Source organism: Setaria viridis, chromosome 3, assembly GCF_005286985.2.
Source record: "Setaria viridis chromosome 3, Setaria_viridis_v4.0, whole genome shotgun sequence".
In the NCBI taxonomy this organism is placed as follows: Eukaryota; Viridiplantae; Streptophyta; class Magnoliopsida; order Poales; family Poaceae; genus Setaria; species Setaria viridis.
In genome coordinates, this window is record NC_048265.2 from 43,931,483 (window position 1) to 43,951,592 (window position 20,110).

The 20,110-nt window shown below is 45.3% G+C and overlaps 2 protein-coding genes and 2 long non-coding RNA genes across 5 annotated transcripts; 1 reads left to right on the top strand and 3 right to left on the bottom strand.

Annotated features, from left to right (window-relative positions):
- Window positions 1-4,177: 4,177 nt before the first annotated feature.
- On the bottom strand, window positions 4,178-5,889 carry LOC117849556 (uncharacterized). Its single transcript, XR_004639051.2, has 2 exons — window positions 4,991-5,889; window positions 4,178-4,917 (listed from the first exon to the last, which is right to left on the bottom strand). It is a non-coding gene; the product is annotated as an uncharacterized lncRNA (long non-coding RNA).
- A 2,327-nt stretch (window positions 5,890-8,216) lies between these two features.
- LOC117849555 (E3 ubiquitin-protein ligase MIEL1) lies at window positions 8,217-12,028 on the bottom strand. Of its 2 annotated transcripts, none has more exons than XM_034731136.2 (12): window positions 11,821-12,024; window positions 11,501-11,588; window positions 10,808-10,852; window positions 10,688-10,720; window positions 10,516-10,593; window positions 10,389-10,432; window positions 10,267-10,307; window positions 9,786-9,868; window positions 9,593-9,684; window positions 9,414-9,483; window positions 9,102-9,140; window positions 8,217-8,741 (listed from the first exon to the last, which is right to left on the bottom strand). In XM_034731136.2, exons 1-12 carry the CDS (start codon window positions 11,922-11,924, stop codon window positions 8,574-8,576), a joined length of 885 nt encoding a protein of 294 aa, XP_034587027.1. In that variant the 5' UTR covers window positions 11,925-12,024; the 3' UTR covers window positions 8,217-8,573. The 2 variants fall into 2 exon arrangements, with proteins under 2 accessions (XP_034587027.1, XP_034587028.1); XM_034731137.2 differs by lacking the exon at window positions 8,217-8,741 and adding an exon at window positions 8,778-8,945 and having other exon boundaries at window positions 11,821-12,028.
- Window positions 12,029-13,336: 1,308 nt separating this feature from the next.
- On the top strand, window positions 13,337-14,704 carry LOC117850046 (uncharacterized). Its single transcript, XR_004639169.2, has 2 exons — window positions 13,337-13,642; window positions 13,771-14,704. It is a non-coding gene; the product is annotated as an uncharacterized lncRNA (long non-coding RNA).
- Window positions 13,783-18,541, bottom strand: LOC117850045 (conserved oligomeric Golgi complex subunit 8). The gene is made up of 12 exons (XM_034731824.2): window positions 18,342-18,541; window positions 18,088-18,240; window positions 17,024-17,172; window positions 16,792-16,869; window positions 16,621-16,714; window positions 16,349-16,423; window positions 15,786-16,082; window positions 15,610-15,677; window positions 15,467-15,521; window positions 15,056-15,194; window positions 14,744-14,928; window positions 13,783-14,555 (listed from the first exon to the last, which is right to left on the bottom strand). Exons 1-12 carry the CDS (start codon window positions 18,486-18,488, stop codon window positions 14,169-14,171), a joined length of 1,827 nt encoding a protein of 608 aa, XP_034587715.1. The 5' UTR covers window positions 18,489-18,541; the 3' UTR covers window positions 13,783-14,168.
- Window positions 18,542-20,110: the final 1,569 nt, after the last annotated feature.

Here is a 20,110-nt window from a genome sequence, read left to right on the forward strand (position 1 = left end):
ACTCGTGCCACCGCCAAGCCTCGTCGTCGCAGTGAGCAGCGAGACAGAGGGGCTGTGCCACCTCCATGTAGAGGACGTAGAGGCGGTTTCTCCCTCTCTCCACCTTGGCGAGTAGGCACTATCGTCGATCCTAGATCCGGAGCACTGCGCCGTCGAACTCCACATGCGAGCCACTCTCATCCAGCTGCCCAAGGCTGATGATCGAGTTTCTCAGCGCGGGGATGTAGAAGACTCCATTGAGGAGTCGATGCTCGCCAGTCTTGGCGATTAGAACAACGGAGCCAATGCCCTTGATGTCCACAGCCAAAGAGTCGCCGAACTTGACGAAGCCGCATATGTCAACGTTCAGGTCAGAGAAGTACTCCCTACACCCGGTCATGTGGTGCGTGGCACCACTGTTGAGGAACCAGCCGTCGATCTTGTTGTTGTCGGTACTATCGTCGAGGAAGATGTGTGCGCGCGGCTCGTCGAGATGGAGGAGAGCCGTCGCTGCTGATGCCACTGGAAGCATCTCCCGTGAGCCAGGAATAGAGCCGGCTCCTCCTCCTCCACACCCTACGCGATGTGAGCCTGGTCGCGCCTCGGCTGACGACACTCCCTGGCCCAGTGGCCAGTCCTGCCACAGTTGTGGCACTTGTCGTCTCATGCCAGCTTGCGCTCGCCGGCGGTACTGCCCTGGGTGGCCCCTCGCACCTTGGGCACCTTGCGTGGCTTGCCGCGCCTGCAACCGCTTGTCGAGGAAGAAGGCTCCCCCTTCTTCCGCTCCCTCCGGCGGGCGATCTACTGCTCCTCAGTGAGGTGGAGCTTTCCACCGATGGTGATGGGCCCGCCAGGTGTCATCTCCTCATGGTCGTCGAACGCCTTGAGTCGCCTCGTCAGCTCCTCAATTGACAATGTTGAGAGGTCGAGCAGCGTCTCGATGGAGATAGCGAGTTGCAAGTACTTCTTCAAGATGACATGCAGAAACTTTGCCACGGCTTTCTCCTCGTTGATCTCATCATCGTCGTACCGCTCCAGCTGCTGTATCAGGCTGGAGAGGCGGAGGGCGAAGTCGTCGACATCCTCGCCTGGCTTGAAAACCAGACGATCCCACTCCTGCCGAAGCTTCTGCAGAGTGGACTTGCGGGTGCGAGCGTTGTCAATTCGAGCCGCAGCGATATCGTCCCAAGCAGCCTTGGTAGTTCTCTTCCTCGAGAGGTTCGCCACCATCTCCATTGGGACCGCGGCAAGCAACGCCTCGAGCGCTAGCCAATCCTCGTGGCTGTCGATGTCACCGTACCGGACCACATCCCACATCTCCCGCACCTGGAGCTTCACCTTCATCACCGAGGACCACTCCATGTAGTTGGTCTTCATCAACATCAGCCACTGCGTGCTGCCGACGAACTCTCGGATGATGGTCTTCACGACCCTTAGGGGTTGGTGCCCGGAGTCGAGGTCAGAGTTGTAGTCGGAGTCGAGGCTGGACTTGTGGATGGAGCTCCTCCTACTCTGAGGACGCCCACCATCCGCACCTCGATGCAGGTCCTAGACCCACCGGTCCACCCCCGTGTTCCGCCACCGGTTTGTCTCCTCCAACTTGGACCGGTCACCATGCGCCTTAGCACCAGCACCCTACACTGCGCACCTCAGCTCCATCTCATCACAACACGCCATCTCACGCGTCGCCTCCGCCTCCTCGTGCAGCCTTTCCACCTCCAGACACTGTTGGGTGGCGGCCTTCGCTGCCGCCTGTACCTCTCCATGGCTAGGCGGGCTGCCTCGGCTGCACGCATCGCCGCGGCCTCCACAGCCGCCACGCGTGCTGCCCGAGCTGCAGCCGCTTCTTGCACCTCGGCATCGCACAGTCGTGCTACAGCCACCACGGCCTCCTCCTACCACTATTCCTGGACCGCCGCCTCCTCCTCGACCGCCGTCCTGCGATATTGCCAACTGGTCATGGTCGAGTGGTAGGAGGAAGAGGACTGCGAGGCTCGCGAGCGGGCTGGGGAGCGAGCCAAGCGCCCTGGTAGCGCACCGGCCGCACGCACCGCACCGGTCGCGCGCCCCGCGTCATCCACAAGCGTCGCGCCGGTCACCGGACTAGCACCACCATCACCTCCTGCCGTCCGCCTGGAGCCTGCCATGTCAAGGAAAAATTGGGGAAGAAGAATGCCTGGAATGAGTGCCTGGAACATCCTGCTCGCGCGCCGCCCCTGTGCACGCCGTCGCCCGTTGCCTGCCGCGCCACCCGTGCACTGGAAGCCACCGCCCGTCGCCTATCGTCGCCCATCACAAGTCCTGGCGCCGTGCGCCGCAGCTCCTGCCCACGCGCGCCGCCCACGCGTTCGCGCCTGTCGCGCATCGCTGCGTCTGCCGCTGCCGCTCGCCGCCCCTCGGGCCGCCGAATGCCGCCTGCAGCCACGCTGCTTGCTGCTACACACGGCCCACTGCTGCACGCGCACCGCCCGCTGCTACACGCCGCCACCTGCTGCAACGGAATCGCGCCGCCGCCGACCAAATCTGCCGGTGTCGCGCCCAATCCACTGCGCCTCCACCCCGATCCGTGCGCCGCCTAGGGTTTCAGTGAGAGGGTGCGCATGGGAGAGGAGAGGAGGAGCACGGGAGAGAGAGGGGTAGGTGAGAAAGAAGGCTCTGATACCAATTGTTGGCCTAAATGGAACTCTTTCTCATTAACCACATCCACATAGGGGTCCTTGCGATACAGATAGGCCAACCATGGGTAGGTGTCTTAGAAGCTAAGTAAAGTATCTAAAAACATCAAAATGGCATCTAAGTAGGTAAAGTGCACGTAGGCACATAGATTGATGAAACGCACACCCAACACACACATGACTTATTCTATCACAATTTACAAGTAAAAATGGGAAATTATATTGTGAACTAAGTTAGAAGAGTCAAATGAAATTAAACAACGCTTTTGTTTGTTGAATACCTAATTAATGTATGGTTACTCTTACGAATGATGTTCCAGTGTAATCTCACTAATAGATACCGCCCTATGTGCCAAAAATCTTGCTAGAAGGTAGGCCCTAGTTTGAGTTATTTTTGCTGCTAACTTGAAAGAACTATATATGCTCAGGAATTTAATCTAATAGAGGACCCATCTAGGTACAGGAATACGAAACTGGAGTATGTCAATTTCTTGTCAATTCCAGGTGTAGTTAGATCTAGGTACAGCTATGGAATAGATTGAAATTAAAGCAAGCACACCCAGATTCTTCAGAGACAGAGATAGAGCCTTCCGTGATTTTGCAATTAAAGTTGATCACACAAGAATAATTTTTTAAGTAATCTATCAACAAAAGTTGGGGAAAAAAGGGAATGACAGAAAAGAATCTGTTGATATGATGTGGCCATGTCGTAATTAGCTTGTTATTGCAGGGGTGTATAGAGGCCACCTGGTGCTATTTGCAAATCACATGTGCTCGTGGTCGGATATATATAAAGTTGATATGGATTGATCTCAGAAGATAAAAAGGAACAAAAATGAATCGGACAGTTTGTTTTTTGTCGTCGAGCACCACAATAATATTTGTGCAACATGTTTTGTCACTGACAAGCTAAATAGAGTGCATATTTTATTCTGTACTAATGTTTGTGATCAGTTCCTAAAGTTAAAGGTCATTGTATTAGAATAAGTATAAGTATACAACAGATGATTTAGTAGATAAATAAAGTTTCTTTAAGATAGAAGATAATATAATACCAAAAGCTCACGGCCTATAACATTATATAGGCCATGTAAACACCAAAACATGTTACTATTTGTAATAATATTTTTTCAAAAATTGCCTCTTCAGTGCAACAACCAATTCCGTCTCATGTTTCTCCAAAACCTATGGCTAATTTTAACTTTCAGTAACATATGACTAGCAAAAAGAAGGATAGCTCATCCACCAGTACTCTTAACATAACAAGCTAGTTAACCCAGAAATTGTTACTGCTGGGATTTGATCCCCTAGGTTGTGATACCTCAGATATCTTCGCATTTGACAAATGACATGTGAACAAAAAAAAAAGTGATAGAGAACGTACTGCTGCAGTGCAGGTTGGATTGCGATGGCTGGAATCCTTTGCTGCAACCTGCAAGGGATAATGTACCAGACGTGACTGCATGTGCAGATGCCCAATCTGCTGGGATTTGAATGTAATTGGAATATCAAAATCTGCTATGTGCTGATATTATTCTCAAGTTAACAGGAAATCAATTTCACCAGGAAACTGTACAAGGAAGATTTGTTCTCTTTCTACATCTGTTTGGTTACCCAAGTAGAGATGGCAAGCTATCATCAAGATTTACAATCAACAATCAAGGCATGTTTGGAATATTAGGATTTTTCAAGAATATTTCCCTGTTTGAAATGGGGCTTACATTTAAAAAAATTTCTCTCTCAATTAACCAGCATATAGTATACAGATAAATGGATGCACACGGCCTTGCATAGACCAGAATTCATATGCATTCTCCACCTGCGACAGGACACATTGCATGCAGTGCCTACCTCAGCCTGAAAAATACCACAGATGCTATTGCTCCATGCACACCCTTCCTATACAGAAAATGTGTCTGTCGTAGCAATGATGTGCCATACCAGTATGGTACGGCCACTACTTTGTCATACGACACATAGAACCAATTCCGACCGGCTGAACGAGCCAGTTTCAAACGAACCAGGGATCAATCCCCTCAGCTGGTTTCAGAATAGCATCCAAAATAGCCAGCCAGCCCTCATCGCCTCACTGACCGGCCTTATCTGTGGCGTGGAATCTGGCCAACTTGCCCTCGGCTTTTCTCAGCAAATTGAACTGCCTCTGCTTTGTAAACCAGGCTGACCTTACCAGATGTGAGGCATTGCGATGCCACGATCCGACGCTGCAATCTTTGCTTTTTCATATCCTTTGCTGCATCCTTCCCTACAAAAAAACTTCTGTGAGCTAAAGTTAGGATGATTAGATCAAAAGGTGCCGTGGCACAGTTGCTGTCTACCTGTATGATGCTGCAGGCATCTGAAGAAAGTCAGATATATTATTATCTGATCTTTTCTCTAGTTTTTTTCAACTTTTTTTTGTACATGACGCAAACAACCGGCACAAGCATGAAAGATTGCATATTTGGATAGAGATATTCTTATCCCTTATATCTGCCTTGATAGTTCCCACCTGGAAAAGAAAGGAAGGAGAGAGAAAAGGCTAGTGTTTTGTAGAGCAATCTCCATTGCTCCAGAATCCTTTGATTCTTTTTGGTGTTTGCTTAGTTCTTGACTCCTCAACTTCGCAAGAGGCACTCAGCAAGGATGTTATCATTCGCGGCTCCTGCAAGAAGAATGTTAGTTGACCTTTCAAAAGATCAAAACCTACCGTGTGTCATTTCAAGCAAAGAAAATGTAGGAGTTTCAAGGAGTGAAAGTAACCAAAGCTTCATTCATCACCAGTTCAACCCACTGCAATTTGTTCAACTATAGTTCAAATAAAGTCTCACAGACATAAAAGTCAACTTTTAGTTAGAATGATTTCTGAAGTGCTTTCATCTTCTCTAAAGAAATATAGGCGTGTGATGCCACAGTTCAACGTTGTGCTTATGATTACTTATCATGAGATTCACAAGACCTAACCTACAGGATTACACTGTTGCTATATGCCTTAAATAAGTTCATGAAGTGCCGACACCTATGAAAATCTTATGCCTTGGTACATGCCATGCCATTTGTGCAAGTGGTCTAGTAGAACCTACAAAGTTCACTTTTTCCTAGCCGTGCGCACATCATTCCTTAGCTCAAATCAAAACTAGACTAGCTTTAACAGGTACAGATCGTGAAACCCATCCATTCTAGCAATTTGAATTCCAATTTGAACATAGCAATTGACACCAGTTGATGTCACTGACTCTATCCTACCTATGATATGAGTCTAAGAGACTGACTCTATCATCCTTTCATCTTCACCTTCAGAAAATCCTCTTTTGATGAGCTGTGTTGATTTGGATGCTTCTCTCTTTGCTTTGTTCTTTCAAGAAGCCCAATGTTTTCGGCGAAAGAGGCATGATATTTTCAGAGCCACATTTTGTTCAAAGAAGGATTGCATCTCAGCATTCAAGTGTGTAGTTGACACAGAAGCATGCATCTGCAAGGATAAGGAGAAAGACAAACAGAATATGAAGAAAAAAAATCCATACAGCAATAACCACAGACCGAACTAAAGCACAAAAACTAATAGAGTGATCATGAAGTTTTCAGATACGATTTGTACTTGAGCAAATGGCCTAAATCTCAGAGTTGATACCACTGTTTTGCAAAGAATCACCTTTATGCAGGCCCTTATCAGTGGCGTAGTGGCACTAGAACTGTGTACTGCGAATAAAACAGAGAACAATATGCAAGATTGTACTAACGTTGACACTGAGAGGAGCATTGGTACCATGTGACTTTGATGGATCGATTCTGTGACGAATTGATACAGCGATGCCTCAGCACTCGGCAGGATGATGGTTCCCTCAGCATCGAACATGTAGCTGTACGTCAAAGTAGAGGTATACCATTCTGTCGATCCTCAGGATCAAGGTGCGGCGGGGCGCCACAGTAGTAGCGATGGCCACCGGTGTAGTAGCGATGGCCACCGGTGCATCTTTTTTGACTTCGTCCATGTGCCACTATTTTAAAAAGAAGAGAAAGATAAGGGGGATACGGTTTTCTGTAGGAAAGATATGCACAACGTACGGAATGCACGATGCATAGTTGCGTAAGTCTTGCAAGTTGGGTGATCCTCTCAGGCGGCATATCTTTTTATCTAAATTTTCAGTAAACGTGGTCCTCACTGGGGCATCTGCAATGCAAGTGCTCTCAAATGGGCACCCAGAGAGGGACAATGTAGCCATACTACAAAGTGCCCATATGAGCGCCCCCTTGTCTGATGCAAGCATCTCTGTTTAACAGATTGCACGGTCTATGAATTTGATGTGCCTCCTTGAGCACTTGTTATGCAGCAGTGGCCTTAAGCAGCGACACAACATAATGAACACATCATTGATCCCATGAAAAGGCAGTTTTGTTCTGGTAGGCACTAATATGCACTCTAAGCCAACCTGAACACGTGCACAGAGAAATGGAAGCAGTCGACCAACCAAATTCAGTGTATAGTATAACTATCTTGGATCACGGCATGGATTCAGTATGCAGTGATTGACCTGTTCAGCACTTGGGCTGTTCTGATCCATGAATGAAGCTAGGTGCTTTGGCAAAGACAAGAATCGCCTGCTGGAGCAGTTAGCACAAGCCATGAGCTGGACAAGAATTGCCTGCTGAAGCAGTTAGCAGAAGCCATGGCTGACCTGGGGAACGAAAGCCCCCAAAATCAACATTGGCACAGCAGCGCAAATACGCTCGATTCAATTTGTGCAATCTTGAGAGCAGAGAGGCGAAGATTCACATTTGGTGCACGAATCGAGCACCGGGGTGAAGCCGCATAATGGCCGCAAAAGAAAAGAACGCGTATGCATTTTTCGCCCTTTCAGTTCACTGAAGAGGCAAGCGGGCGAAGTACGTCCGCTGCCGAGCAGCAGCGGCGCCGTGGGCCGTGGCGCGCTGAACAGGTGCGCGCCGTAACCAGCAGCCGTGGGAGCCGCAAGCGGGTTAGAACGCGGGGAGCCCAGGAAACGGCGGGCCCGACCCGAATCTTGGCCATGGCAGGGTCGGGTTTCCGCGAAGCCACCGCCGCATCGGAGTGTCAGAGCGAACGAACAAACGAAGGACGGACGGTGGGAGGCGCTGACGTACCGTGGTGAGGGAGGAAGGCCTCGAGCGCGGCGGCCGCGCCCGGACGCCGGAGGCGAGGAGGGCGGCGGCGGCGGAGGGCCGGGGAGGTGGCAGAATTGGAGGGGGGCATTCACCGTCCGCGTCCCAGAGTCCGTGCCAGCGTTGACCGTTGGTGAGATCCGCGGTCAACGGAACCTGTCGCCCACCGCTGATCTCGTCCGTCCATTCCGGGGCGAACGGTTTGGATCATTCCGGCGACAACTTGCGACAAGCCGTGCCGTTTGATGTTTTTTGTAAAAAAACATTTCTAAGATTTATTTATGCACGTAAATTGCCAGAGACCAATTTTGACTGAGCTCTCAGCGCACACAAGTACACATCATAAAACATGGTTTAGTCTTACCAGACAGGACTGCAATTCTCAGAAACAGACCATCACAGGCAGTCAGGCACACAACCACCAAGTAAACAACAGACAGGCATGTTCTTCTTACTACTATAGGTTACAGACAGTATATCAAGCAGATTCATAACATGCTGGGTTCCACTTCACCCACTGCTGAAGTGCTGATACAATGGCGGCGTTCAGGAGACGGCCATGCTGTTCGTCTAGGTAGAACAGGGCAGCAATGTGGCAGCTGGGAGTCAACAACAGCCGTGGATTCAAGGAATGAATTGAATCTTGACAGAATGAGAGCTAAGCGGCTCGGGGGGTCTTGGCATTTGGCAGGATCGCGCTCCGCGAAACAATGTTCCTTCCTTCTATCGTATGGTTCTTGCGTTGCTTTCTTATGCCAGGTGTAGGCTGGCACCAAGAATGCTCTACAGGTTGTTGTCGGACGAGTCTGTAGTCGGTGAGCTGTTTCCTGACGAATCCACAGGGCGCGATGTCGAGCGGGTGTTGTACGAGTTGCAGTGGCTGCACTTGTGCCCAATCACATGGAAGTTCACCTCTGAGACCTTGTTGCAGTCGTTGCAAAGCACCCAAATCTGGCAGGTTTTAGCACAAACGAGAAATGCACTACTTAGATAAAAGCATACATGCATGATGACAATAAGTTGTCATGGATTGAAAAGATTCGCCTAAATAAGCACAGAAAGACCATACAAGGGGGGCTTCCCCCTGTGGGATGCTAGCTGATTCGTCAGTAATAGAAGGCTGCAGAAGTTTGTTCTAGGCAGATTGTGAAAGTGCTGTAAGTTAAGGTATTCTGAATTATATAGCGATAATCAACTTATTATAAACTTATTATCCAAGGATGAAAGCCACAACTAAGCCAAGCCAATTGTGAGTTGTATAAGCAAGTAAATAGTTGGAGTCATAGCTGAGTCAAATTAAATAAAAAATACCTTGTAACGATATACAGGAGGCATGATTGTTGCTTCAATCTACAAAATAATAACATACCATCAGTAATTCAGCAAGTGCTAAAAAAGAAGCAGAATATAGCTTCCCAGAACATTGAAAAGTCAGCACACATATATTTGCAGACTGACTTTTTATAATCCAACCAACAACTAATTTTACTGTATCAATTCATCTGAAAGGAAAGTTTCCTCAAAGAACAAGAATACACATACTAGCTTCTGAGGTTACTACCATTGTTTGTTTGATTCTGGCAGTTTGCAAGCCATTTTCAGTAGGGAAAAAAAACATAGTACCTCTTGATCCAACATCTCCCAGTGATGTGACATGTCAAGAGCTGTCTTGGAGCATATTGGACAAGTGTATCTGTAGCATCAAAAGGATGATACAAACTATCATAAATGCCACTACCTCGGAAGTTTCAAAGAATGGTAATGAAGTATGCATCCAAATTAATACAGGTGTAGGGTTTTACTTGTTATGCTTCACCATATCAGTAAAACATTCCATGTGCATCGTGTGTCCACAGTTAAGAACTCTTGTTCCTTGTAATGAATCGAATAGATACTGCAGACAAAGTTCTAGTTATAACTTCTAGTTTGTTCCAGAAACAGTACAAAGTATCCATATTATTTTGTTCCAGAAACAGTACAAATTATCAACAATACCTCATAACAGATTGGGCAATTCTGTCTCATTGAGTTCTCCACACATTGATGGTTATCACGCAGTGCAACAGAATAGCAAGACCCTAGTTCATTGTTGAAAGAAATGAGTAAGCATGGACACAAAGATTACCCAAATGTAGGTTTACCAGTGTATAACTTTAAAACTAGTGCACTTTCTTCTATACTAAATATTTTATCACCCTACATGGCAGTCTCAACAATTGTATATTGGTACAATCTGCAGACTTCACCATGAGGGCATGGAACCTTTTCATTTTAGAAAAGAAATAATTGAATCCCTAGTTGCATTTTTCCACCAGTAATTAGTTTAGTATCAAAATAACTATTCCACTCAAAAGTATTATCACTCAATCATGCCAGTTTCTCGAAGAGCGCATACTGCATAGATTAGCATGGTAGATTGCACATGGAAGAACATTCAACTAAAAAACTACATAATTAAGGTTCAAGCAAAGCATACCACACTTCACACAGTGGAAAAAGTTTTCCTTGCCACCAACCCTGGTTGAATTGAGTAGACGCAGGGTCAGAATCTTGCTTAATTATATATTGGTCAAAGTTTTCTTTTTTTGGCTTGCTCACCTGCATATGCCACAATCATTGCAATGGTACTGCCCTTTCTCTGTCTGAACCATAAGAGAAGAAAAATGCATTGGTTGATAGGAACGATACAAAGCAGGTAAGAACAGAAAATGAACTTAGAACTTACATCATCATCGTAAAATTTGCATATATCGCAGAAATACTCTCCCATATTGGCTCCACAGCTTACACACGCTTGTGACACCTGAACAATAAATTTAAGTTTCAGTTCAAGCATAATGACATCCTCACGTGATACAAGTACTGAAAGAATTTTTTTGCAACAATATAATTCGTACCGGCTGCTCAGTATCACAGAGTAGACAAACTACCTGCAAGAACAAAGGAAGTCAATCTTCCATAATTTCTGATTCTACTAAACTCGTTTGTAGAAATTATAAAGGGCATGAGAGGTGTACTTTTTCAATATCTTGGCGACATACTGTATGCCGATCTCCTGAAACCTACAGAGAAGAATGTGCCATAAACCAATTGATCCAAACAGCATTATCATTAGATGCTCTTTACGCAGTACACAAAACCATATATTCCAATTTTCTTCATATAACCAATATGAGTTTGAAGATTCTACATGTCAAATTCCCATCTTAAAATTGTAGCTTTATAATTTTAGTCTATCAAGGATGGCCACTTTTTTAGATTTATCACAAGAACGGTTCTTTTTCTTTCATGATATATTAACATAAACACTATGCTCCAAAACATGACTGACACCGTTTATGTAAATCAACTTATCTTACTAAGATTCAACCCAACAGGTCCATAAAAATAAGCACAATCAAGATCTAAGACTGACATAAGCATACACCTAAGCTAAAAATTCAATTACAGCTTGCCATGTTGTCGAAGAAGACTAAGAACTACGTAGAAACATTCCCCTTGGTGGAAACAAAAGTACATGGTAGTACGCTAGCAAATCAGTTAGCACGTCGAAGTCTAGACAAGTTGCCTGCTTTACTGTTAGACAGGGATGAACACAATCATGATCTAAGACTAAACATAAGCATACAGAAACCACTAATTCAATCTCAACTCATCAGGTTTCTCGCAGAACATATAGGAACACAACCGCGTCTCCTCTTAAAGCTCACCGTGGCCTCGTTGTGGCAGTGGCGGCAGGGGAACACCTGCTTGCAACAGGGCGCCACGATCTTACACCTCCGCCGGTAATGCTCGCACCTGCAAAAACAGAAGAAAAAAATCCTCCGATGAGAATACGCTCAGCCAACTATAGCAGACGCGGATCGGGGGAAGTCCGAATGACCCAATTCACCGACAAAATTTCAAACGGCTACGCAGCACTGAATGATTCGACAGCCCACAGGACCAAATCTAGATTCCGCCGGAGGCAAGGTACGGGAAATAGGGAGGAAGACGAAGGCAAAGCTAATCAAGGCGCTCGCGCGCTCACCCGTGCTCCATCTTCCCCACGTCGCGGAGGTCGACCTCCCCGTCGCAGCAGGCCGCGTCGACCTCGCCGGCGTCGTTGTCGCCGGGGAAGTGCGCTCCCCCCATCCCCGGTGGCGGCGGCGGCGGAGAGGTGCGGGGGGGGAGGGCTGTAAATAGCGAGGGCGAGCAGGGGCCTCCCGGTAAAACGGCGCGATAGCGGAGGTGGGGAGGGAGAACGGCCGCCGATTTTTCTCTCGTTTTATTGGTCCGGAGGAGAAGGGTCGTCATGGACTCGCGAGCTGGGCCCACCGCTTTTATCACGAACTGTCCCCTTGTCCAGCCTCTTGCTCGTTGTGCAAACCAATATCTTTTTTTAAAAACGACATTTCGTAACTAATAAAGATCTTAATATCAAGAGAAACTTCGTCCGTCACTATATTTTTATATTTTTTATAAGATATATTGTCCTTTTTATATCTAATTGAGCATTTGGAGATGATATGGCTAGATTTGTGTAGAATAATTACTACTCCTTTCGTCCCAAATTGTAGGTCGTTTTGTCATTCGTAGATTCAAAGTTTTTATTATCTATCTAGATATGCACTATATCTAGATATATAGAAAAATATATAAATCTAAAAATATCAAAATGACCTACAATTTGAGGCGGAGGGTGCGATACGTTATAACATAAACTAGCCCACTATATGTATATTTTTTAGAATAAAAAAATATATTGATGCCTAAAACTATTATTTTATTCTTCTTAATAAATGTTTGTATACTTGCATCTATATTGTATTTTGCAAAAGGAAAAAGTTCAAATTATTCCCCTCAAGTATAACCAAAGTCTGGATAATCCCTTAAAATATTTCTTGATTCAGTTTACCCCTAAACTATACAATTTGGTTCAATTTACCCCTTAACATAATTTATCTTTTTTGTTTCTCCATGCACAAGTGAATTTTTAAGTTCATATTTTGCAAGATGATAACAGACATCATAAGACATGTTAATAAAATATATCATGAATTTTTTATCATTATTTTGATAGGTAGAATATTTAATGATAAGATTTATCATTGAGATACAAAATCATATAAAAACTAATGATAAAAAAATTCACAAAATATTTTTTTAATATAGATTATGATGTCCACTACCCTGTCAAATTAAAATTCAACCTGTGTATGGAGAAACAAAAAATGACAAATTGATGGGGTAAGTTGAACCAAATAGCATAGTTTAGGGGGTAAATTGAAACATAGTTTAGAGGGTTATCTGAACTTTAACTATACTTTAAGGAGTAATATGGACTTTTTCCTTTGAAAAAGAGAAAAATAGCACATATCCTATTTAGCTTTCACTTACGAGATACAAGTTGTACTACATGATGGCATTATTTTGTTAGTATCAAAACTGATGTGGCAAGGGAAGCATACTTTTAATAAATAAAACATACACATCAAAGGTCACGTGAATTCGCTAAAATACTCCACCTCTCACATACTCATCGTCATACAACCATATTTCTGCCATCAATACTACGTGATCAACATTAGACGTAGAACTTGGAATTCAGCAGAAAACACACTTTGGCAAGTTCGCAAAAGTGTAATGTTTCGTAGACCCCTTTTTCTATCAAAAAGAAAAGGGTTTGGACCCTACCATCTACACCCATGTGCTTCCTTTCTCTCCTTCCAATCCTCCATGCCTTTGCTGAGAGGTACCATTTGCCGTTGAATTGTTGGTGCCGTGACATGAAGGGTACCCGATAAGATAAGGCGATGAGATGCACCATGGCATGGGCCGCACGCGTATGCCACCGGCCGAAGCACATCTACGTCTGCTACTCTTTCATTTCATTTGACCGTTTCCTTCATCATCCGGCTGCTACTCTTTCATTTCATTTGACACTTTGCTTGTACTCTTCTGTAGCTTCTCACCTTTTTTTTCCCTGTTCAATCTACAGCTGGACATCAGATAGGGGACAAAAAAAATAGCTCTATATACCCATGATGCTTTTACAAGGATGGAATCCATATCAGCTCTTCAATTTGAAGAAAATGTGCAGTCAACAATGCAGCCAGCACAGTTCGTACTATCAGATTATTGTTCAGGTTGTGGAACACTCTACAAGATCTAGGTATGGGATCACAAGTAACAATGAACGGCTAAAGATTTGACTGTTGTACAAATCAAGATACAAATATCTGGTGATGAGAAGCTTGTATACACTGTAGGAGCGACAGCAACACTGATCCAAACTCGACCAATGCAACTCTGCGCTTTGCAGCAGTATCCTCTCTGGTTGAAGAAAACCAGGCCTTGATGAAGGACCTCAGTAGATTCCAAGAACAGAGATCCAAGCTACTTGCTTGATGGAGGACTGGTTTGCGCACCATCCTGAACTGCTGAGGCTGGGGTTGCAGCATCACTGTTGACCTCTGACACTGATCCATCAGTTGGTAGCCCATTATCGGTGACGGTTGACCCAGAACTCTCAATGGACTGCTTTCGTTCAATGCCTCCCGACTGCCTTCGTTCGATGCTCCCCGACTGCTTCCTTTCGATGTTCCCTGACTGCTTTCTGTCGATGCCTCCTGATTGCCTTCTTTCAATGCTAGAACTGTTTGATCTTGCGGGTACAGTCAGTAGCTGGCTGACACCGTTGAATGTGCTCTGGCACTCTGTGATCAGTGTTGCTCCGTTCGGGTAGCATCGGCCAAAACATGCGGCACAATAAGGGTGTACGACCTGACATGAAAAATTAAGATGTGAGCCGTACGTCTAAAGACAAATATTTAATGTGTGCAATTTAGACTTGATGGGTTCAAGACTTTTGAGCCATTCAGTTTCACTTCGTGTGTAGTGTAACATGTTATGTTCTATTGCCAGATTCAAAACCATTGGCCCGTTGCTATATCATAGAAAACTCAACGCACCTCGATAAATGCCTGGCAGAGTGAAAGGAAAAGAGCGGACTCATTCCCACGCAGCATCCGCATGGCATTGTATCTAACTAGGGAGTCAGAAACTGCTTGTAATCCCTTCACCACCTCCTGAGCAAGAACATGTTTCAAGCTCAATGGCGCACATGGTCTCAGCTCATTCATTGCTGCTGAAACACCTGCACACAAAATATTAAGAACATGAATATTTCAACATGTACACACTGGTTACCAAATATATGCTCAATTAGAGTCAACCTATGGTGATGTAGAAGCAAAAAATAAGTGTGCTTTAGTAGAAATTACCATTAACAAACACTGCAAGAGGTGGATGCTCCATTAAAACGGAAGGTGGAGTCACATCATCAGAAGTCTCATCCACAACTCCATTTGCTACGAAGCCAACAGATGGCATCGGAACCCACCGGTGTGAATCCAAAACAACCTAGCATGGTACAAGGTATTATAGTTTCAATAAGATGTTATTACACTAATATTGAAGTAAGACAGAGAATCCAAAGAACTTCAAAGTTAGTTCAAAAGCTCACACAGTAAAAATAAATTCATTGTATAATTAATTTATAACTGAACAGTAGTATGTCCACATATACTACCTCCATATCATTTTATTTGACGTTGGCTAGTTCAAAAATGAACTGAGCAACGTCAAATAATATGAGTTGGAGGGAGTATAAAGGTTGCAGAAAACTGCTTTACCTGGAAATTTTCAACTGCCGTACTCATATTCTTTGAGAATAAATTTAGAACCGCACTGCAAAAAACACATAACATTATGAATAATAAAGCCCCTTTACAATCTTCAGTCTTAATAATAAAATTCTACAATTTAAACACATTACTTTTCAAAGATTGGTGGAAGTAGGCCACGGAAATCCAACCCAACTAGGCCAAGACCCATTGCACAATACTGCAACATGAATGAACGTGTTTCAAATTTATGAATGATTCAGGTACCACTGCTAAGTCTTGTATAAAACCATAATCCAGAGAAAAGGGATCAGATGCCAGTTCTTACCATGCATTGATCAAGAATGTTGGACAGAGACCCACCTTCAGTTATGTTTGGTAACATAACTTGAAGAGTTGTGAGGTGATTACTAACTTGTTGCATTGCCCAGCTGAAAAGCAGCCCGCCATCATAGTTCTCCTCATTCCCAGATTTGTCATTGTTGAATATTGCCCGGTATTGATTAACAACATCAAATAGATGCACCCTGTGGCAAGTCACCATGCCTTTCAGGTAATCATAAACATTCCTTTGGTCCAGATCTTCAAGAATCCCAGAAAGCCAAGCTTCCCTGCACCTCAAGAACTAGAAATTATATCAGAGTTAGAAGATGAAGATGAACATGCTCAAATCATTTCCAAAAAACTGACTGCACAACATATGAAAGAAAGCAGATAAAAAAATTGCTGCATTATTAAATTTTAGGGGTCATGAACATTACTATAACATAAATATGCTTGCACACATGCTGACCCACACACAAACTCCATTCATTATGAATGAACAAGAAAGCGAAATATCTCTTGAAGCCTAATCAAGCAAAGAAAACTCTATGAAAAAATTCAGAATACCTGTAACCGCAATTCTGATTCACTGAAAACTCCAATTCGACGCAAATGTGCTACAATACGGAGGCACTCAGGTAACTGTAGAAAATAAAATGACATGTTAGATACATATATGCTCAGGATGGATAAATCAAACAATTTGGGTGTGAGAAGAGAAAGTATTGAATAACAAAGAAATATGTACATGCTTAATATAATCTGAATGATCAGTCCATAGGAGTCATGCTCAATGCAAAATAGTCATTAGTATTTTTTTATTACACCAGCATCTTCACCTGAATATTTGATCGAAGTTTCTGGAGAAGCTGAGAAATTAGTGATTGTACTGTCTTCTTGACTTCAGCAGCTAATCCTTGGATAACAGGTAAACTTCAATTGGAACAGTGAATGGTTAATATAACAGCAAATGTCAGGTGCTGCGACAGCATTTATGTTACAAAACTTACTCAGGGTGCAACTTTGAAATTTTGCTTACAAAAGCTTCTAGATCAAGTGCCTCATCATAGTTCCCATTCCGTATGCACCTACAAGCATTACCTTACTGACTGTCATGATTCAGCAATAATAACAGCTTAAACTACGCATTACTAAAAAATCAAATGATATATTAGTAACACCGACAACTCAAACATGAAGTAAACAACCAAGGGAAATGGTAAGAAAAAAGAAGTTACATACGTGTCCATCAGTTGTGGGATTTCAAGCAAGTCAAGCAAGGTACTATGATTGGCTAGTAATGTTTGATTGAGCTTCCTCTCTTCCAAAATTTGCTGTGCTGACTCAACAAACTCAGTGCAGCCAGACGTTAAATTTGGTATCTCCTCTATCTACAATAGTGCATAAACAACATGGTCAAATATTTCACATCATTCTTTCAATGTAGCATGAATCAAACAAGAATATAATGTTAGTATACCACATTGAAAGAAACGGGAGATGCGTCAATTTTGCAATGTTATTGAGAATCAAGCAATCAAAAAGACTTGCACAATTTCCAATGTTGTTGAGAAACCTTGTTTAAGCATATAAACAGACTCCGTAGGTTAACAAATACTACACACCTAACAAATATCTGTGTCATGGATACAACCTATAAATCTGCATTTATTTCTTTCACAAAACGTGTTTAAACATAATTTTGGCTATACCAGGTGCTCAAGATCATCTCCGTCATACTGTTTAATGGGTATTTCCGACAGGATACACCAGTGACATGTCCAACTTTTAGCAATGGTTCACCCAAGCCTCTCAAATACTCCCTCTATGCAAATTTATAGTGCAAGCACATATTTCGAGATACAAACTTTGTATGTTTCCATTGATAATTAGGCTAATTAAATGATGGCTAAGTTATACAGAAATGGTACCGCTATTCATGTTTTGATCTACATTCAGTTGACCTTGATTTTTTCAATATCAATACATTGCAAGGAAATTTTTTGGTCTAAGTTCAACTCAAGAATGACTGCAATAAGGCAAAGCAGAATTGCATTTCCACTTGTGAGATAACTACATCTGTTGGGTGCAGCAATAACGAGATCAGGTGATCAGCTTGCTACCACCATAAAGCAACAGGGTTAATCACTCCACCAGCATTCCTCCAATCAACTGAATTTTGCATTTGACTGCGCAAGATCTACTTACTGATTCGCATAAAGCAACAACTAGTAACACAATGAGGCACACAGGAGAAGCAATGGAGCAAAGGATAGTAGGAGCAGGGAGGGACCGGCCAGCATTACCAGGGCCTCGAGGTGGCTGTCGAATCCCTCGAGCTGCGCGCGGACGAAGGAGAGCGCCTCGGACGCCGCGATGAAGGCGGCGTAGTTCTCCACTGCCACCTCCTGCATCTGCCGCCGCACCCGCTCCGCGTCCACCCGCAGCAGCTCCGGTTCCTGCCCATCGCACGCCAAACCAACGAAAGCGTCACGGGATCACAACCACCGCCAATCAGGGGGCTGGTAGGCGGCGTGGGTGTGGGCGTAGGCGTACGTACCTTGTGGAGGCGCTCGATGGAGAAGGAGAGAAGCTCGGATACGTAGGGCTGGTACGCGGCGCCGGCGAGCGGGAGCGCGGAGGCCACGGCGCCGTCCATGTCGGCGGCGGGGGCGGCGTGGCGGTGGCCCGCGTCGAGGAGGTCCATGGCGGGTGAGATCTGGAGAGAGAAAGGGGGCACTGGGAGGGAGAGAACTGGAGAAGACGGGTGCGGTGGTTTTGGCAGCTGAGCCCCTTGGGTTTTGTTTCTGTTACGCTTTGGTCCCTGATTTTCCGGCCCAAAAAGCACCGAGCCAACGGCCCAAGTTTTGGTCCAGAGAGCCCAAGAACCCATTTTTCCGGCACAAAGGGCCCAACATTAAATGAGAACAATAAAAAACTTATATGATACATTGCAATGGAATCTAGAGCTAAAAAAACCAACGTCGAGTCTAAAACGTCATACGTCGCCCTTTCCTCCGCTCATGGTCCCGCGCTCCATATCGTACGCACCGTCCGTCGTCATGAATCACGGCGCGGGGAGCTCCAGCGCCCTACAATCCAAGGAGACGCCTCCACCCGCTTCCACGGACGTCCCTCGACACGAACCAATGATTGTAGGCCCTTCGATCATCCTACGACCATCCCGTCCCTTCTCCTCACACCTATCCCCGCGTGGTGCCTCCCATCACTTCATTCCCCTCTGCCACCATCGCCTGTCCACTACTGCACGATGCCTTAAACCGCCGCCTCGACGCCCTCCTCCATCGCCGCGGATGGCGTCCTTGACTGCAGCCCCTATGACGTCGTCAACCGCAGCACTGATGGACGGCGGATCCAGCAGTGGGTCGAGGGGCTCAAGCCCCCCTACCCACCCAAAAACAATAGAGCCCCCCTAGTCCCTCCTCCATTTTTAAGGAGAAAGGAGGAAGAAGAAGAGCCCCCCAGGGCTTATGGCTGGCTCCGCCACTGGCCGCGAGTGGGATATTTTCCTCCAAGTGAATAAACAAGATATAATCAAGACATTCATGTCATTCAAAAAGCAGCGGGTAAACAAAGCAGACAAGTAATATTGTAACTTTCTTTTATGCTACATTTCAAACTATTTGTATTTCATTCCAACTATTTATATTATGATTTGTTATTGTTTCTAGATTAATCTTTGAATTTAAGAATTATCATGTTATTTAGTGCATGTGGTTTACCGAATTAGAATATGATTTTACCAAATTGTAAATAATTTTATCGAATTGCATAAGATTTTTTTCAGCATACCCTGTGGTAAAATCCTAGGTCCGCCACTGCGAGGACCACTCCATGGAGTTGGTCTTCGTCAACATCGGCCACTGCGTGCTGCCAACGAACTCCCGAATGATGGTCTTCACGAACCTCGGGGGTCGGTGCCCGGAGTCGAGGTCGGAGTCGGAGTCGTAGTCGGAGTCAAGGCTAGAGTCGTGGACGGAGCTCCTCCTACTCCGAGGACGCCCGCCGTCCGCACTTCGACGCAGATCCTGGACCCACCGGTCCACCCCCGCGTTCCGCCGCCGGTCCTCATCCTCCAACTTGGGACAGTCGTCGTGCGCCTCTGCACCGGCGCCCTGCACCACGCGCCTCAGCTACATCTCGTCAGGACGCACCATCTCGCGCATCGCCTCCACCTCCTCATGCACCCGGTCAGCCTCCAGATGCCGCTGGGTGGCGGCCGCCACTGCCGCCTATGCCTCCTCCATGGCTAGGCGGGCTGCCTCAGCTGCACGTGCCGCCGCGACCTCCACAGCCGCCGCACGCGCT

What these genes read in the sequence shown, in the direction of transcription:
- LOC117849555 (XM_034731136.2), bottom strand. Translation starts at nt 11,924, where the DNA reads ATGGGGGGAGCGCACTTCCCCGGCGACAACGACGCCGGCGAGGTCGAC. An exon ending in GTCGCCAAGATATTGAAAAA is followed by an intron (nt 10,721 to 10,807) that starts GTACACCTCTCA and finishes TTGTTCTTGCAG; the next exon opens with GTAGTTTGTCTACTCTGTGA. An exon ending in GATATGGTGAAGCATAACAA is followed by an intron (nt 9,484 to 9,592) that starts GTAAAACCCTAC and finishes TTGATGCTACAG; the next exon opens with ATACACTTGTCCAATATGCT.
- LOC117850045 (XM_034731824.2), bottom strand. Translation starts at nt 18,488, where the DNA reads ATGGACCTCCTCGACGCGGGCCACCGCCACGCCGCCCCCGCCGCCGAC. An exon ending in ACAGCCACCTCGAGGCCCTG is followed by an intron (nt 17,173 to 18,087) that starts GTAATGCTGGCC and finishes GCACTATTGTAG; the next exon opens with ATAGAGGAGATACCAAATTT. An exon ending in TCTGCCAGGCATTTATCGAG is followed by an intron (nt 14,556 to 14,743) that starts GTGCGTTGAGTT and finishes TTTTCATGTCAG; the next exon opens with GTCGTACACCCTTATTGTGC.